Consider the following 18801-nt stretch of genomic DNA (forward strand, 5'->3'; position numbering starts at 1 on the left):
GCAAATCAGAGTAGCGTGTGCATTCTGCACGGGTGACTGCTGGACTTCCTTCTAGTTCTGTGGTTTGTTCCTTTGTTTCAGCGTGACATACGAGGATCCACAGGCTGTCAAAGGACTGGCGTCCGCCCTGGATGTTCGAAAACAGAACACAGGAGTGGTAGGTCGTTGCTCTGCGGTTCGTTGTCTGAGGCTGTGTGCGGAATCCAGGCTGTAGACAGCTGCTTTGACTGAGACGTCTCATTCTGTATTCCGGTGACGTGCTGGTACCGGCTATTTTGAAATTGATATCTATGAGCAAGTACTTGCTCAGTAATGATTTCTAAAGAGCTGCTACTTAGTACGCCAGCCTAAAAGACTTCAAAATGAGAGTGGGTAAATTGTCCTGTGTTCATGCAGCTTGCCTGGGGGGTCCATTTCTTTAACTGGAGTTGTTGCTGAAAAGAATAAGTAGGGAACGTCGTGTCAACACTGGCGTGCAACTGTTTGCTTTGCTTTTTCTTATGAAAGTTGGTGCAGTCTTAATCTGCTAGCCTTTGCTTGAAGTGCATGGATGCACACGCGAGTTGCAGGAAGAGAAATCGTGTAGATTTAATGCTTCACGTGCCTTGCCAAAGCCGTCCTTGCATGCAGGCTGTTCTGTCCCAGGGCAGGCTCCTGCTGCCTCGTGTGGGCAGAAGACCCACACGCTGCCACCTCGCACTGGATGATACTAGAAACTTGTCCTGGAGGGTGAGCTTGGCCCCTGTGCGCATGCCCCTACGAAGGCAGACGTGAAAAGAGCTTTCAGATCATCCCTCAAACCCTTTCAACCGCCCTCCTGTTTTAGAACCGTCCTGCGCTTTTGTACGCAGCTGTGCGCAAGTTTTTAGATGACAGGGCAAGTGCAGAACCTTTCCCTAGGCCAATCCTGGTCTGTGCTGACCACTAGGGAGCACGGGAGAGCCAGCGTAGCGTGGGAGAGGCAGTGCAGCCTGCACACCCTCCGCGGAGAATTGCCTCCCTGTGCCTTGGCTGATCCCACCCTGGTTCTTTCATAAGTTGAAATGGGAGTGCTCTGGGCAGCTGGCATGCCTGGCAGCTCGTGCTCTGAGCCAGGGAGAATTTGTGCCTGGAGCCAGCTGGGGTCAGATCACAGCTGCCTGCCTGCCTTGGCCGTAGCTCAGTGGCAGCAGGGCTTCAGCAGTGATTTCTTACGGAGCGTCCCTCCCACCCAGCAAATCCGTCTGCTTGTTCCTGCCTCCTCCTGCAAAAAGGGTAATTTATAACCTGTGGCCAGTTTCAGGCATGGTCCCGCAAAAATTCATGCCAGCATGGCATGGGTAAAGGGGGAAGCATGGGGAGGCAGGGGCAGAAGTACACCGGGGAGCGAGAGAGGAGTCCCTGGAGCCGATGCTGCCGTCCAAGCCTCCGGTGTCACTGAGCTGTGTTACTGGGAGGACCTGGGGAGGGATCTGAGGTTCTGCCCCTTGTTCCTGGCTAGCCAAAAGCAAGGGGCCTGCACTCAGCTACCGGCCGAGGGGGCCGTGTTCCCCTGGTGGCTTGGGGTCACCCCCGTGTTTATTCGCACTCGTTCTCAGACAGCCCGGCTTGAGGCACCGCTGTGACGTGTCGTCCGCGCCAGCGTAGCTGCTGCTCTGCCCCAAGTGCGGTCGGTTCAAAGGGCTGAATCTGAACTAGTCTGATGGGTCAGAGTTGTTTGGGGACAAGCGCTTTATGGGTTGGGGAACTTTGGGCTCTGAGATGTTGTAGGGACTTTCAGCCTCTTTTCAAAGGTCCTGATGACTGGATCGGGTAATCAGAATAGCTTGTTTTGAAACGCAGCCTTTGGGTAGTTGGTAAACATGGCTTTTTGTCTAGTGTTGTGAGGCTTGTGGGTGTCTCTTCTTAAAGGAAATAAAAAATTAAACTTCCCTAAAGTTACCAGCCCTGGCATGTGTAGGAAAAAACTGGCAGCGCTCAGTAAATGAAAGACACGCGTTAATTTGGGCAGAGAGCTAATTTAAGAACAGCTCTAGGGAGGAGCCAAAAGCTTTGCAACACATTCTTCACACACGTCTTCTTCCAGCACAGTTGTCCAGTGCTAAATTTCAGCACATCCGACATTTCTAATGTAGTCATTCTCAGAAAGGTCTGTGGAGAGACGGCTGGTCACGTGGCGTTAGCTGTCTTTTAATATGATTTAGCAGCTGGAAACAAGCTAAAAATACGCTGTTTTCTTAATATTGCTTTTCCATGTTGGGAATTGCTTTTGTTGCCACAGAGTTGTTGCGCGATCGCAACTGGGAGGAGAGGTGTCCAAGAAACAGTTCTCCAGTGTTACGCAGAGAGCGGATAAAGTTGGAGTGATTTTTCCCCCGTTTTTTTCCCTCTTAGCACAAGTACTGAAATGAGACATAAGAAATTACAGCCGATCCTCCGCTGTCTGTTGTAACGGGGATAGGAGAGGCATCCCGTGCAGTACGGGTAGCTGGGTGCAGGGACACAAACTCGCACGGGGCTCTGCTCAGCCAGCCCCATTCGGGCAGGACCAGAGAGCTGGAGCCACCGCACGGTGCCGGTCCCGAGCGAGCCCCTCCGGAGCTTCGGAGGTGGCTCTGTGCCCGGGCCCCGGCTCAGGGACAAAGTGCTGGAGGACAAGAAGCCGTCCGGAGAGCCTCTGCAGCGCTGTGCCACGCAGCCTGCAACCTGCGCAGAGGGAACCGGAGGCATCAGCAGTCCTTTTAACCTCGGCTGCTCTTAGAGGTGGGCAGCCTGAACGACTGCCAGGATGCTCCTGCAGGCTGCAGAGGGGGATGCAGCTGCTGCCAGGAGCTGCCACGGGGTGTGTGTGTGTGTGTGTGCGCGAAGCTTTCAACTTGCTGCTGTTATATTGCTTTGTCACGGGTGTTGCTGTGGTTGCTCTCTTTATGGACCTTTCTGTTCTCAACGCAGAGGAGAGGTAAAGGTGGGAACTCAGACATGGAGCCCATAGACAAGTGGCTAATTACACAAGGAATGGTGAGGACTTCACCAGTGAAGCGATTCCTCCTGCCCACCCCAGTCCCTTTACCTAGAATAACCATCCTTCATTCACCTCTCATCCTGCCCTACTGAACCACCTGAAATCAGACAGTACAAGGAGTTTGTTTCCCACCTACATCGTTACCTGGGGCAAAGGGAAAGATTTGCACCAATTCCTGGTTTGTACAGGACAAAGGCCTGCGACCAGCCTAATCATTTGTAGCATCACACGCCACCTTCGGATGAGGCCTGGGGATCAAATCGGTTCCTTGTACTGTCTTGATTTCTTTATGCAGTATCCACTTTTCGAGGGATAAACACAAGTCTCATGCAGCTTGTTCACAAAGAGGACGCTTTCTAGGTGCCTTTAAAGCAGCCTCTTCTGGTAGCGCCTAACTTCATGGTCTGGAATAAACATATGTAGTTTGTAGGATCATATTTAATCGAACTGAACAATGCAGGGGTACTTCTGTACGAGAAGAAGAGAATGGGAGAACTATGACCCAAATTGACATCCTCCACCCCAGTCAGGGAATTACGCAGGCATTAGGATTCAGACTCCAGAAGGTACAACAGCATTTCTGGCTTCAAGGGTTTAATTCCTGTGTCTAAAGATGCCAGTGTTCTGATAAAATCAAGCTTCTGGAGATCTGTCTCCAAATATGTGCACATCTGACCTCGTTTGAAGTTGTCCTTTTTCAACATGCTTGGAGAGAGAAGTTGGAAAGCGTGCTTTAAGTGCAGAAATCAGAGGTAGGTAAAAAATAGCCTCTGCTCTGCCTTAAAGCCAAGTTCCAAGACCAATTTTGTATTTTTGTACTACATAATCCATCATTTTAAGTGTTTGAGAATAGTACCAGTAATGCGACCTAACTGAACAAAGTCCAGGAAGTCCTATTGAGACAGTCCTGACTGCAGCTGAGTTCAGAAACGTGCGGTGCAGAATTCCCTCTGGGCTGCGACGTGCTTGCAGCCCAGTGCACGGGGCCGGGCGTCCGGATGCCTCTGGAACAGGAATCCCTCGCGCCGGGGAGGGCCACGAATGTCCCAGACAAAGCCACCGATGCTTGAAAAGAGAAACATCCCGGAGAATTTCAGGCTGGGGAAATTCAGAGCGTGCAGTATCAGAGTGCACCAGCTCTGTGAAACGCTCGGCGTTTTTTCTTCTAGATTTAGGGCTATTCCAGATCATTTCCGAGGGCCATTTTGTGCATTTGTGAGAAGTCTGCATGCCCGAAGCACGCACAGTGCCTGGGCACACGTGTGTGTCTATATATACAGCCGTATCTGCTGGCCTGTGCAGGCAGCCAAGAGCAGTTGTGTACCTGCTACCACATGTAGGTGAGCCCAGATGCAGACACCTCTCCTTGGAAGGCAGAGTTTATTTCTGTGCCTGCCGGAGACCCGCAGCTCGTAACACGAGAGTGGAGGAGCCGTGCAGCGAGCAGCTCGCCCTGCCCCGATGCTGTTGGCTGCCTCACCGAGGCTCTTGCTGTTCGGCGGCTCTGTTGCAGCCAGAGATGCACGGTGCCACTGTTAGGTGTTCATCCATAATGAATAATCCGCTGATTGAGTTAGTTCCTCCTCTTTGCCTTTCCACTGTTTACAAGAGCAGGGAAGCATGAAATCGGCACCCCTGCTGTTCACACCGCTCACGCCACTGCGTTATTAAAAAAACAAACACGATATTCCTTCACTGGCTTGTGGTTATTCGGTCTGGAAAAAGGATACTGCACCACTCACGGAGGCATACGGATTTGGGGAGGGAAGGGGGTCCGGCTGTCCAGCCAGTCACTGCTCTTACAAGCTTGTCGCCTTGTTCGTACGCTAAATGTGAGAGAGAAACACCTAAAATAAAACCAAACTAATAACTAACCCCGTTTCTCTCCTAACTGGCTGTAGTTCTTACCTAGATGTGTTAATACGACGGTAGCATTTGCAAAGCAGGTGGAATAACCAGCACCCCGGGTACAAACCTGGTGTGCAGACTCTTTGGTAACTTTTTGTGCTTTTGAGATGAGGGGGAAAAGAGGGGTGAGCTGACATTGCCCTAAACTGTGCCTATACAACACGGAGACCACGGAAGGGATTTGCTCCCCTGTTCTTGTAGAAGAAACCTACCAGAGCGATTGTCACATCCCTCTGACGTGAGCTATGTTTCCAAAACCAGTTAAGCTTAGGGTGGAGCTCTTTGCACTCCACTTCTGTGCACCCCAGGTCACCAACACACCTTTGTAGGGGCAGGCTCGTTCAGGGCTCCCTGGGCACCCTCCTGCTGACTTTGGCAGCGTTGTTTCTGTTTCAGCTTAACCTCAGCTCAGTTCTGCTGGCAAGGTGATAGCAGGACCACGAAGACTCAAAGCAGTTATATCCACTAAAGCTGATGTGGTTTTATGCTCAGAAAATGTTCCTTTTTCAAGCACGTCTCAGGGATTTTAGCCAAGCTGTCCAGTCCAGGATGTGTGAGCAGTGCCAGGTCTGGGCTCTCGCAGGGCAGGCTGTGCTGGCGGTGTGCAGGGGGCTGCAGCAGCACCTCTTGGTCTCAGACTTCAGCATAAGGCCACCACTTAGCGCAGGTAATTCCAGTTCCCCTTCTCATTAATTCGAGCTGCTCTTGAGATGTGCATGAATATATCCATTTGTTAGAATAATCTGCCACCCCACTCACCTGGCAATTGGGTACCTGTTGCAAAAGCAAGAAGCAGCTGTTGTTTAAACCACCGTGTCAGGACAGACCTTGGGACAGTGGCGAGGGAGGAATGAAACCGAACCAGAATGCACAGGAGATAAACAAACAGCTTTCAGCCTTGCATCCTCACCACCAGCAGCGTGCCAGGCTAGAGGGGAGGTTCTGCTCTGCAGTGAAGTTACGTGAGTAAGGATTAAACGAAATCTTTGCTGAGTTGATGTTAATTACTAGCAAAGTAGGATGCTGCTAAATCTACCTTCAAGAGAAAGATAGGATTTAGGACGTGGAAATGATTTGGGAAACATAAAATTATTGAAAAAAAAGTCATCTTGGAGGCCAAATTGCTTGAAATCGTTTGAAGATCTCGCTTCTTCTGTGTGTGGTAGGACCCCCCTCCTTCTTGAAGGCAAGCAGGCAACGTTCCCTTGTCCTGACGAGGACGCGGGCTTCTCTGCCTGCCAAGCCGTTCGATTTTACGGCACACTGCAAGAAGTGTGATCCCCCCCCCACGTGGATGAGGACTCTCACCGTCCGGGCATGCCTATCGGATCCAGCTCGGCAGGTTGTTGTACAGGCACAACAGGCTGCGTTGGGAACACGCTGCACCTGAGCTCTTGCCTTCCCCATCCGTGCGGTGTGTAAACGTACTTACAAGTAATCAAGTGGCTAATTGCATCCCTACATGTAAAGCCAAGCGCGTTCTAATATCGAGGCCAGGCAGCTATTTCAAGATCACAACAGCTTGAAATAGATCACGGGGCTGTCAGGGTGAGCTGGAGTAGGCTGCTCCAGTTCTGCTGCTGTAGGAATAACAGCCCTTTCTCTGCTACTGCTAACCTGGGGGGGGGAGTAGCAGCCAACCAACCCCGCACCGGTGTCAGCTTCGTTAAACATCTGGAAAGGAGTGGAATTAACGAAGCTCCTACAAGACAGTAGTCTAGCAACAATTAGCATGAGCCTTGTTAAACACTTTAAGAACATTAACGAGCTCACCTAGAGACCTGAATTGTCATTTCATACCTGCTTCTTTTTTTCCGGTGGGATCATTTTTAATAGAAATAAAATGGGATAATAATAACCTTAAACTGTCTTTTTAAGGGTAGAATATTGGATTTTATGACTTCTGAGGAAATACATTGGCAATACTTTGGCTTTTGGCTCCTGGTGAGAACACCAACACAATCTAACTTACATGAGTATGAGCCTGAAACCCGGGTTCCTGTGGGTCTTGAGGCATTGATAGCTCCCTTTTGTTCTGCTGGCCCTCCTTTTCCATTTCCCTTTCAGTCCTCTTGAAGTGATCCCATTTGTGGGATTTTCCAAAGACTAAATAAAAAAAGGAATTTGAACAATGAGCCCATCTTTTATTTAAAGCTAGTTAAAGCACCCAAAAATATGTTGTGACTTAATTTCCATTTACAGTGAGTGTAGGCTTTTAAAAAAAGGAATCACAATATTCTTATAAAAACAGCTCTTGCGGCCAGCACTGACTATCTAGGGAGCTGTCTTGCCAAGACTGAGAGCTCCACTAGACCGTGTATGTTTGCATAATCAAAGTATTAACAGGACACTATCCCATTTCCATGTAGTCTGCGGCTGCCACTGCTGTTTGTTCCCATAAATTGTTGTCTTTTGAATGTGTAAACTAGCTAATTTATTTTCGCTTTGCTTCTGTTGTGTTTTAGGGGATTAGCTTTAACAAAAGTCCCCTCGGCATTCTTCAGTTTAGGACTTCTGGAAAGGGGAGGCCTGCCAAGTGTACAACAGACTGGCAAAAAGTGAAATTCTGTGTGTGGTCAGTTTCGTAAATGGTACAAGGTTGTAGTTAAAACATTTTATAACTTTCAGTTGCTCTTGAGATTCCCCCCCCCCTCTCCTGCCCCACTTTGTTCTTGAACAAATTAAACCCGATATATTTAACCCATGATTTATGGGGAAAACGGGGCTCAGAGTCTGAGGAAAGGAAATTGCAAGTTTGAGCATGGAAGGAGCGATAGATACAGAGCCTTGGCTTTTCTGTAACTGTGGTGAAATTCCTGGAAGATGGGGGGAAGCTCTTTAAAAGGCCAGTGCTGAATAGCAAATGTCTGCCATGCTCAAATGTTTACCTTACAGCTCCCTGTGCTTCTTATATGTGACCCGTGCGAAGTGTTTCCACACTTCTAAGGTTCTTTGTTTGTTGTATAAAGTCGGTCTGCCTGAAAGTAGATTTTTTTCTTTTTTTTTTTTTTTTTTAAATCTTACAAAACACAGCAGCATAACCACCTAAACTGCTGAGCTGTTCTTGGAGGATTCCTGCAGACTCAAGAGCCCTGTGATTCCTGGGAATCCATTACTTGCTCAGTCATCTGGTGTGTTTTCAGGACAGCCGAGGTTTGAATTCCTCCTCCTCCTGATACAGGGACTGCCGCGCTTTCTAGAGCAGCTGCGCTTATTTTATTCGCAGAAAAAAATTAAAAGGCGTACGCATTTTGTAACATCCCTAAAGAAACCTAGGTGTCTTTCAGAGCTGCAAACCAGCCAGCAGCTCTGCAGGCTACACCTCCCAAAGCATTACTTACCGCGGGCAGCGGTAGGAAATAGAGAGAGACAGCAGCGAAACTTCTGCAGCAGCTTTTAGGTTGCTGTAGGCTGAATAAATTCATTGCTTCATATCTCTGAAGCCAGTTTCCCAAAAGCTGTTAAACTAACAAGCCAGTTCTACAAGATGTAACTTGTCCTTGGGAAGGAACACGTTGGAAGATGTCTGGAGAGCTCTCCTCCCCTTACTCGCCACCCGCGCCAGCTCGCAGCGGCTTCGGCACATGGTGCTAGCATCGTATGTGCGCGACTCAGCTCTCCATTACAAATTAAAGAGGGGCAGTTATCCTAAACCTGCCCCGTTCCAAACCCAGCTGCAGGAACAGATTTTCTGTTTTGGATCTTCACGTAGTAGCCGAAAGCAAGGCAAAATGACAAGTCGCTGCCTCTAAGTCAGTGTCTGTCTGCCTCCCCTACAAGTCCCTGGGAAGGCTGCGGCTCCCACTGGATCCACCTGCAAAGCCTCCGTCAGCTCTTCTTCCCCAGAAAGCCTCCAGGCAAAGCTGTGGCCAGCCCCTGCCACCTTTTCATCCTAGGGAAGCCTCCCCAGCACTGCCAGGATCTCTCGCCTGCCAGCCCCGCTGCTCGCCTGCCGTGCCCTGGCCTGCAACCTGCACGCCTGCCGCTGCTTCTCGACTGTTCGTCGGGTTGTCCTTACGAGCTCCGTTGTGGTGCTTTCCTGTTTACTCCTTCCACAGCCCTCCGTTGTATCGAAGCAGCGTGGTTCATCAGGAAACCGTACGTCGAACTTCAGTCATTTCCCCTCGCTGCCCCAGCCGCCCGCAGCGCCCAGCACACCGTGCCGGCTCCCCTGGCACACAGCGCGTGGTTAGCAGCGTTATCGCAGCAGGACAGGCCAGCCTTTGGGCCTTTTTGTTGAGTTATCGGTGCTGGGAGCCTGGTGGGCGTGCTCCAGCCAGGCTGGGTGCAGCGCCGCACGGTGCGAAGGGGCAGGAGCCGGGAGCAGCAGGAGCAGGGAGCTGTGTGTGCAGAGCTGCTGCCCCGTCCTCCTCCTCTCTGCACCCTGGGGACGCCGCCGTGTGCTGGCACAGGCTCAGACCCACTGCCTCCCCTAGGGCTGCCTTTGGAGAGGAGCAGGGCCGGCACAGGTTTCCATAAGGTGCTGTGCTGAGGCTCGCCGAGCCCTCCGTGGTGCGGTGGGAGGAGGATCCGGAGGGAAACATCGCTGTTTGTCTGAGGCTTGGGCCGCCTCCACCTTCAGAAAAAGTGAAATTGCTTTCATACGAGTGGTGCCAGAAGGCTTTGAGCCCCTCTTTTTGCTAACCCCTCATTGTGCCTAATACCCATTAAAAAAAAAAAGAAAAAAAAGTGTAAATTTAACATTTAAAAACTTAACTGATATCCAGTATTCTACCCTGAAAAGCTTTTCACGATCAAGATTAGAATCATCAGTCCGTCTTGATGGTTTTAATATGTGGTCGAGAAGTTTACCCGTCTTGCTGGCATCCAGTCACGTCATTCCTCATAATCTTTCTCTTGTTTTTTTTTTAGCCTTGTTGTTCATAAGTTCCTTTCCAAGTGTTTCTTTATTTGAAATGCCATTTATATTTTGTTGCCTTTTTTTTTCCAGCACATGTTACATCTCTGTTTCTGTTTTTGTTTTTTTTTTTTAATCTCCTTTCTGGCATTTTCCATCGCTCTGTGGCCATGATTGTGGATGTGTTTTGGTTTTTGCCTGCCTTGCTGTTCTCTCGCTGCACTCCCTAGATCCCTGTTGCACAGTCCTCTGTCATGGATGACATTGAGGAGTGGCTCAGTACCGACTTGGTGAGACTCTTTATATTTTCATTTTTCACATGATAATTAGATGATTTTCGATGCATTGCAGTTACTGGTGTTTCTCATAACAGGAAGCAGTGAAAATTCCAAATCACGAAGCTTATTTCCTTTCGGGGGGCGTATGTAAGCAGGGCTGTGTTCGGCAATTCAACACATTTTTTTCTGACTTGATTTGTTTTCACTTCTCCGTGCTAACATCACACACGACGGCATTCCAGAAACCGTGTGTTTCTGCTCCCTGCAGAGGGAAGCGTTTAAACATGTGTTGAAGTTTACCTGTGTCCCCCACCAGACATAAAACACGTGCTTAAAGCTACCCAAGGACGTGTTTGCTTCCAGGCATGCTCTTAGGAGATGTTGCATCAGGGCCTAGATTCCTTTCAAATCGAGATGCCTTGGTTAAATACGTGAGCAGGAAATCTTGATGTGTTACATCATCACAACAACAATAATAATAATAATAATAATAATAAAAATTTATAACAACGTCTCTCCAGTGTTTACAACTTTCAGTTTCTCCCGAAAGATTAGCGTCTGGTAATTATTAAACAAACAAACCGAAGACATAAGTAGCTTTTCTTTCTGTCTGGAGTTTGTTTTGCTGTGCCAGTACACACTCGGGTTAGGCGGCGGCACAGCCAGTACACGTTTATTCAGTTTTTTTTTGGTTTTTTTTTGATGCAAGCACCTGACTCAAATTAACCGAGAGCACTCTGGGGCCGGGTGGGGGGTTGCAGTTCAGACTGTTCTTTTAGACATGCTGTGAGCGAACCGAAGTGTTCCTTTGTGGTCACCGTGCCCATCAGGAACGCCTCCTCCTGGTGCTCCTTACTGCAGAGGCAGCTCCCCGCTCCCGCAGCTCTCCTCCAGTAAGGGCTTTGCCTGCCCAGCCTCCTGCGGGGCAGAGCTGGGGGCTCCGGCCCGGTTAAATTAATTTCTCGGAAGATACAATGCTGCGGAGAGGTACTGAGGGAGCTCCGTACAAATGTTCTGCCCTAGACAGCCTTGCTTAAAAAGAGCAAAGCGGCGGTTAGGTGATCTGTAGTTATTTCTTCACCCTTTTGGGGTGCACTGGAGAAAACTACATGTGCCTGCGAGGCAGTGGCTGCTGCGGGTACCCCGGGGAACCTCTGGACCGTAGGAAGGTTTTAGATGCTAGGTGCCATTTGGTTCTCAGGCATTAAACGCTCGTGTGAGGCCGGTCAGTGTGCTCACGCTCTCCTGGTGGGAAAGCCCGTGCACGGACAGACACTTTTCTGTTTCAGAGCAGGTGCAATTGAGGCATCTAAAAGGTGGTTTAGCCCATTTTTAGCGTCCTGACAGCTTGACGAGGACGCCACCTCCTTAGGCGTAATTTCCTCCTTGAAGAACTGTTGGAAATTCCCATGTTGAAGTGCACACAGCTGGCAGAAACGTGCTGGCCCCACGGCATCCCGGCCTTTGTACCTCACGGGACAGCTGCCCGGCCCTGTCCTTCCTCCAGCCCGGCCTGGTCCCGTCTGTGTGCGGCGCGGGCGCCAGCAAACCTCTGTATTTTTGCAGGGGATCTAAAACGAAGCCCCGCAGGAAGAACACTGGCCCTAAGCTGTTTTGCGGCACGTGTCCTTTGCCAGCTAAAAGCACGTTTGACCTGAAAGCGCGCCGCGGGCCTTTCAAAGGGGCGTGCGGCGGTGCTTTCTGCCTCGTGCAGCCCAGGTCGGGGCCGGGCCTTCGGTGTGAAGCGGAGGCAGCGCTGGGCTGCCGCTCAGCTCCGACAGGGAGCGGTTTGCAGCCGGCTGCCACCAGCGACCTTCAGAGGCGTCTCTGGTGCCGCTCCTTTAGCTCTGAACTCGGCGACGTGTCGCTCACCACTGGCCTGGTGTGAGGGCCCCGCAGTTTCCCCTGTTTGCTCAGCAGTGAGCGTGTGGAAGTGAGCGGTGGAAGCCGTCCGCTTGCGTTTAACGGGTACGAGGGGTGACAGCGGGGGGTGAGGCTCCGCCTGTGTGTTCACACGCCTTTTTGTTCCAATTGCAGAAGGGAGATGAGCTGGAAGAAGGAGTGACCAGCGAAGGTAAGCAGAGATGCCCGTGGCCGTGAGCCATGCCCTGTTAATGTCCGGACTGAATGATCTGCTCCGATCCCTGCTGAGATGCCGGCTTCCCCCAGCCTGCTGTTCCCCAGCGAATGCTTCTGTGCGCTCGGAAAGGCAGGAGGAGGGCGTTTCAGAGCAAAAAGTTGGTGTTCATTGAGGAGCCCTCCCCGCCCTAAGCGCTCTCCTGCCATCTCCCTTGGCTGCGCGCTGTGTTTGTGCCGGTAGGGCCACATGTCCGAGCTGCTCGGCCCTTTGGAAGGAGGTTTCCCTGCCCCTGCCGCTGCTGATCGCCTGGTGTGGGTTTCGATCCCCCCTGCTGCCTGAGCTGGGGTGGCTCAGAGGCCGTCCGTGCCCCTTCCCGCAATCGCAGCCTGGTGGGACACCAGGCACTGGGATTTCGGACCCTGCCGACCTCTCTGTCCCCGGGGCTAAACGCACAGCCCCACTTCTTACCTGCCTTCCTTCTTTTTTTTTTTTTTTTTTTTTGCATTGCAGAATTTGACAAATTTTTAGAAGAGCGAGCCAAAGCGGCCGAGATGGTTCCCAATCTGCCGTCCCCTCCCCTGGAAGCCCCCACCCCGCCGACAAACCCTTCGAGCAGGAAAAAGCAGGAGCGCTCGGAGGACGCCCTCTTTGCACTGTGAGGATTTGCTCTGCCACCCCTGGGCTCTGCAGGAGAAAGTCGCCGTCCGGCCACCTCGTCCTCTCGCAGCACTCGGCTAACAGCGAGCCCTTCGCCCCCGGTTTCACAGATCGCTTCTCCTTCTCCTCCCTCTCTGTCTCAAACAACCCATCCCCACAAGCTGACTCTTTCTATTTAAGTCCGACGCTCTTCCTGCCAGACCATGATTTTCCAGCACTTGCTTAATCCCCTCCTTCCTATCCCGGCTGCACAAAACCAGCTCTTGATGCTGAAAACCTCTTTCGAATGCATGAGTACGTCACACTGTGTTGAAACAAAAGCCCAGAGGGGAGAGAGCAGCCTTGCCCTTCAATTTATGTAGGGATCATCCTCTTCTGTAGGCAGGTCCTGCCAAGTAGACTGCTCTGTCGATCAGCATGTAATTGACTGAGCTGGAATGTTCAGAGGGAGTGTGTCTTTATTTTTAGATAAAATGTTAATGTATTGGCTTTCGTGTCGGATTCGACAGCAAGGAACAACTGTTCCCCTTTCAACATGTGCTTCACAAGTTAAAATCCTTTACTCTCCCACTCACACATCTCCTGGTACCATATGGTGGTCGCTTCTCCCCACTTTGTGCGACGCTTCGTATTCTTAATCTCACAGGGTATTTTTTTCCTTGTGTTTTATCTGGGCCGGCTCTAATTTGAAAGCAGTCTGCTGGCTCTGTCCAGTCGCTCTGGCAGTTGACAAGAATGAAAAGCGCCGAGCTGAATGGATGCCGTAACGTTAGCGCATGAAGCATTTTGCTCTTTGGGAGAGCATTCGCACGGGAGGATTTTTTTTTTTCTAGCGTGGTTGCCTTTTTAAAATAGCTAGGTTATTTTTTCCTTACCTTAGATCCCTTCTTGAGTGGCTGCAGAGCTCTGCGTTTGTCTCGGCTGTTGTAAATAGCATCCGTGCAGACGGATGGGGCTTTGCTCATGGGCTGGGTGGGAACCGAGGTTCCTGGCTTCCCTGCCATGCCTGGTGGGACGGAGCTGCTGCTGCTTGGCTGTGATGAGGAGAGGAGAACCCTACAGAGGCTCGTGAGAGAATGCTGATGGAAATGGTTGTGCCTGGAGGGACTGGCCGTGGCCGTGCTGGAGGTGGAACAACTCATTTCCTTTAGGGCCTGAGACAGCGTTGGACAATTGTGGCCATGCTAGATGTAATCCCGATAGTTTCCGGAGCGTCCTTTGCAGCCCCTGCCCCTTTATCACTCCCAGCTCCTGGGGGACTGCTCTTCCCGGGGGGATCCCTCCCCGTGCGCCCACCTCCCCGGCGGCTCCAGCCCTCCCTGCGCCCCCCAGCACGTTCCTTGGTAGGAAGCCAGTGGCACGAGACTGCAGGATCAAAGCGAGAGCCCAGTGCCGTGCGGCAGGGAGCATCTGCTGCCCTGGCAGAGGGGCAGCTTACCCGAGGAACGCCGGCGCAGGCAGCGCTGTGCTCCGCAGCCCCCTCCCCTGGGGCGCTGGCTGTCTTAGGCAAGCAGCCGCCTTGCTCCGACTTGGCACGGCCGGGCTGCCCGGGACGCTGCTGCGTGCCGAGCTGGCTCCGGCGCTTCTTCTAGACCAAGAAGCCGCGCTGCAGACGGCTGATGTGAAAGCGATAGAGGTTTTTCTCTGGGCACGGGTAGTTCGGCTCGTAACAAACTCTCCGAGGCACGCCGCGCTCGGTGGCTCGTGACGCACAAAACCTTGTCCCCCGTGGCCGGTTTGCGGCACTGACGGGCTGAGGGCTGTCAGCTTCAGGTTTGGAGGGAAGAGTTGTTTGGTGCAGGATTTCCAGGCCACCCCAGGCCAGCTGTCCCTCTCTGCTGTCCCTGCCATCCTCCCTTCTGTCCTGCCCTGCCTGCCTTGGCCACCCCCGGCTCTGCCTCTCCCCCCCTGCTGCTCCGTAGCCCCCTGCATGGCTTGCAAGCGGCCAAGGAAAATCGCTGTCAGGATGGAGATAGCTTGGGGACCATGCTGCCTCTTCTCCCCGCTTGCTGGCTCACCCTCCGCATCACCAAGCCCCGCTGTGTGAGTCTGCAGTCGGTTTCCCTCTTATTTTTTTCCTCTCTGTGGCTAAAGGAAGGTGCCGGGACAGCCTCAGTTAGCGGCAGGCGTGCCCTGCTGCTCTCTAACACCAGGTGAGCCCGACGCTCAGGTGCCGGGTGCCAGACACCCCGCAGCCAGCTCCTGCCAGACCCTGCCTTTCTGCAGCGCGTCAGCTGCGGCCCCGAGCTCCAGAAACCCAAGGAAACTTCTGCTCCGGCGCTGATTTGATTTCAGACAGTGTCTGGTGATCGCCTGAGCAGCCTTGCCAGCGCAGAATGAATTGTTGGTATTCCTGTCGATGCAGAAAAGCTCCGTGGGTGTTTTAGGAGCGTGTTTTCGCCTCTAAATCCTTCAAACACATTGACCCTGTAAATGGCCGCATCAGGTGATTCTAAGCATGTTAATCCAGCTTCCCTGCCAAGCCCAGGGAGATAATCGCATTGCTCAAGCGTGGAACGTTGCCGAATGATGCTGAGTGGCAGGAATATCACCGGGGCTGTCGCCGGAGCCCCCCTGGAGTCCCACCGCCGCGGATTTGCTGCCCCTTCTTCCCCCGGCCCTGTGCAAAGACGGGAGCTGGGAGCCCTGCTTCTGCCTCCTGCTAAGCCTGTCCCAACCTCGAGTTGTTGCTGCAGAGAGAACCCGGTCCCTTTCTGGAAGAGCTCGCGGAGCTGTCGCTGACTGCCTGCTCCCTGCGGCCGGGGAGGAAAACAAACGAAAGAAGAGGAATGGGGCTGAGGGGAGACGTGCGGCACGCGCTGGCACGGCTCAAGGGACCCTTCGGCGCTTGTAGCCCCCCTGATGCCCCGTGTCACCCGCTGGAAAGCTGGGGCCCTGCTCTTGGGGGTGCTGGCGCTGTGCTCGAATAGGACAGCACCCAGGGGCTGCCTCCCTCGGGGGGCTGGGGGGGACCCTCGGGGGGCCCGGTGCAGCCCCCCCGGGGCTGGCCAGGCTGGCTCCCACAGCACCCAGCAGGCAGGGGAGGGAATTATGGCAGGGAAGGAGCGTGTGGAGGAGCCGAGGGTTTGTCCTGAGCCTCCTTTAACAAACGGAGAGCAGCGCTCGAGCTCCCTAATATCCTGTATCAGGATCCCCCACCTTCCCCGTCCTCGTGTGGTCCGCGAGTAACCTGCCTGGTGGAAACGGGGGGAAAGGGAAGGGGCTTTTCGCGTCGGAAGACTGACCCGTGATTTATTCTTCCTTGGCTTTCACCCTAAATGCTTCCTCTGTGCAGGTGGGCAGGGGCCGTGCGTGGCCGTGGTGTGAGCGAGGTGAGGGATGGAGCTTCTGGGGGTCCCAGCTTGCTAACGACACTAAATTATTACCGGGGTCCTTTGTCAGTTCTAATCATACCCTGTTCTAGGTTAAAATATTTATTTTGTCAATATATTTCCTTTCCGGTGTGTTTTTAACCTCTTCTGTTAACCCTTCGTGTGCCGAGGTGTAAGAAATGAATGGTTTCTATTTAAATGCATCCTTTGGGGTTTTTTTAATTGTTACGTGTAGGTTTCAGCTGCTTCTTCGGCAGGTGTGGTAGCTAACGACGTGCTGTACAGACGTTTAGGGTGGGTAGGTGAGGCTCATAGGAGAACTCGTAAAAACGTGGCCTGGTGTCTTTGAAAGGGAACAGCCTAAGTGGGGAGACTGGTCCATACTGGGACCCTCGCGTAGCCCCCGCCGTGCCCTTCCCCTTCCCATTATCACCGCCGCTGTCAGAAATGTGCTGATAATTCAGCCCTGCCCTGGTCGGGGCTGGTTCTGTGCTCCCAAGCTGGAGAGGGATCTTAGTGGGGGTTCTGCTCATTTGACCGCCTCCAGCTTTTTTTTTTAAGGGATCCGCTGACCGTCTCCACTTCTAAATGGACGACTGCGGAGCTGGCAGCGGTGGCGAGATGTTTCCCTCCAGTGGTGGAAGAACAGACCCGGGCGGTGGGTTCGGCCGGGGCAGGGGCATTCGCCCCCCTCCCGTGAGCAGGAGCAGGACCCGTCCTGCTCCTGCTCCTCTCTGCTCCGTGCTCCCCTGCTTTCAGGAGCCGGGAGAGCAAGACCCGGCAGCATTTCCAGCGGTCTCTTCCATCCCAGGCGTGGTGAGGTCTCGTTGTGGCTGCTGGGAAGCCCTGCGGAGTGCCGCTTGCGCTATCTCCATCCCCGGGCCAGCCTCATCCAGCCCAGTCATTGTTTACCTCCTCCGTGCTAACCACAAGGCTTGCCGAGCCTACCCTGGAAAAAAAAAACAGCTCAGGACAGATATTTTTATGGAAATAATGAAGCAGGCAATCAGCGAGTGGATTTGTAGGCGTCTCGGAGGTAACCCTTCAGCTGCTGGGGCACCCGCGGCCCCTGCCCGCCGGCGGGGGCGAGGAGGCAGGGATCCCCAGCCACGTCCTCGGAGGCGATGCTGGTGTCCGCCAGCACCCTTCACCCCAAAATGCAGCCTCTGGAGCAGGCTCCCAGCCCCAGCGTCCCCGCTGCTCTGTCCGGGAGAGAGGTGAGGATGCGTTTTGCTGAGAGCCAGCTGGATTTGGGGCCCCGCCGAGCTCCGGTCCTCCTGAGCCCACGGCAGACGCGCGCCCACCTTCCCCCTGCTCTGTGTTTTTATGAGTACGAGCTCCTCGTTCTGTACGTGGTATTATGAGCTGTCGTTAGCCCTACAAATGTAACCTGTGTAATAGCTTCTCTGTATATTACAGCTGTAGGCTTTCCAGATAAAAGTGGATAATATTTATTTACTGAAGATACTGGATATTTTTTTGTTTGGGAACGGGGTAGGGAGAGAAGGGGGACGTAACTACTTAAAAGAGATTGACCATGTAAAGAGGAACAAAACGCAAAAAAAAACAAAAAAAAAAAACAACGAAGAAACCCAACACTAAAACGTTGCTGTATTCACATAGCAAGTGTTCACTTATGGGAGATCCGCCTGTATTAATCCGCCATCGTTTAACTTGTTCCAGAAATCATCTCTACTTTGGTTCCTGCATGTGAGATACTCCAATAAAGGCACTACTCGTGTGACCGGACGGTGCGCTCTCTGTCTCTCGGGTGTCTTCGCCGGAGAAGGGCACGCGGGTGGGTGGCAGCTCTTGCGCCCGGGGTGCCCCGATGGCCCTCGGGGGGGTGGCTTGGGATCGCCAGCCTTTGGTGACCTAGAAAGCGGCTGGTGATGAGCTGCTGGGCGCTGCAGTGCCCCGAGGTTCCCAGCCCAAGCAATGGGCTGCTCCTCCTGACTCGCTGCCCAGGAATTTGCTCCCCACGTCCTCGTTTGTGAAGGTGCCTGCGATGGGCAGGGGGAAGCAAAGGGGAGCCACCGAATAGCCCCGGAGAGGGGGCATTGCTTCAGCCGAAGAGATACGAAGCAGTTTGTCAGGACGGTGCCCTCTGTCCCGTGCCCAAAGATCCACACCGATGCTCTGTGCCTTAAAAGCTGTTTAGGGGAAGGGGTGTGTGGAACAGCTTGGAAATCTTTCCCCTCCTTGTAGCTGGGGATCGGCATGCCTTAAATCCAGCTCTGCCCCGGCTTGTTTACCGTGGTGCTGAGCTCGTGCCTGTGTCAGAAATGTCCTGGTGGGCACACAGCTCGGGGAGGTGCTCAGCCGCCAGTGCCCCGATGGAGCAGAAATCACGGAAAAAGCTCCGGGCACAAACCTGCAGCGCCGTGCCCTGGGGCGGGCACCGGACGGGTGTGCTGCCCCCCCTTGTGCGTGGGGCAGAGGTCCCTGGACCCCAAAAATCTTCCTCTGCCTCCAGCAGGGGCCCAGGTGGGTGCCCGGGGAGGAGGACAAGCATGGCTGCATGCCCTCAGTGCGGGGGAACGGCTGCCACAGCAGGCACAGGTAGCGAGGGAGAGGCTTTGAGTCTGCTGGCAGCACGCGCTGGGGCTTAACGCCGCGCTCTGCCGCAGCGCGACAGCCCCGGGGCACGAGGGGCGCCGAGGGCCAGGAGTGGCTGGGGGCGGCGG

General features: G+C 53.1%; 1 protein-coding gene and 1 long non-coding RNA gene across 10 annotated transcripts in view; one reads left to right on the forward strand and one right to left on the reverse strand.

The window, feature by feature from the left end:
• The window catches only part of TOM1L2 (target of myb1 like 2 membrane trafficking protein), a 54730-nt gene extending 36867 nt beyond the window's left edge, over window positions 1–17863 (forward strand). For 4 of the 9 annotated variants that reach the window (XM_083799576.1, XM_083799579.1, XM_083799580.1 and 1 more), the window contains exons 12-16: window positions 82–157; window positions 2932–2997; window positions 9998–10057; window positions 12083–12119; window positions 12636–17863. In XM_083799576.1, the coding sequence (XP_083655702.1) occupies window positions 82–157; window positions 2932–2997; window positions 9998–10057; window positions 12083–12119; window positions 12636–12784 (388 nt within the window). In that variant the 3' untranslated portion in view covers window positions 12785–17863. Of the gene's footprint in view, window positions 1–81; window positions 158–2931; window positions 2998–7942; window positions 8258–9997; window positions 10058–12082; window positions 12120–12635 lie in introns of those variants that run through there. The other 5 variants (XM_083799573.1, XM_083799577.1, XM_083799574.1 and 2 more) reach the window with 3 other exon arrangements.
• Window positions 3424–8382, reverse strand: LOC310881823. The gene is made up of 2 exons (XR_014572628.1): window positions 8251–8382; window positions 3424–7015 (listed from the first exon to the last, which is right to left on the reverse strand). It is a non-coding gene; the product is annotated as an uncharacterized lncRNA (long non-coding RNA).
• Window positions 17864–18801: the final 938 nt, after the last annotated feature.

Source organism: Anser anser (assembly GCF_964211835.1).
Source record: "Anser anser genome assembly, chromosome: 15".
NCBI lineage: Eukaryota > Metazoa > Chordata > Aves > Anseriformes > Anatidae > Anser > Anser anser.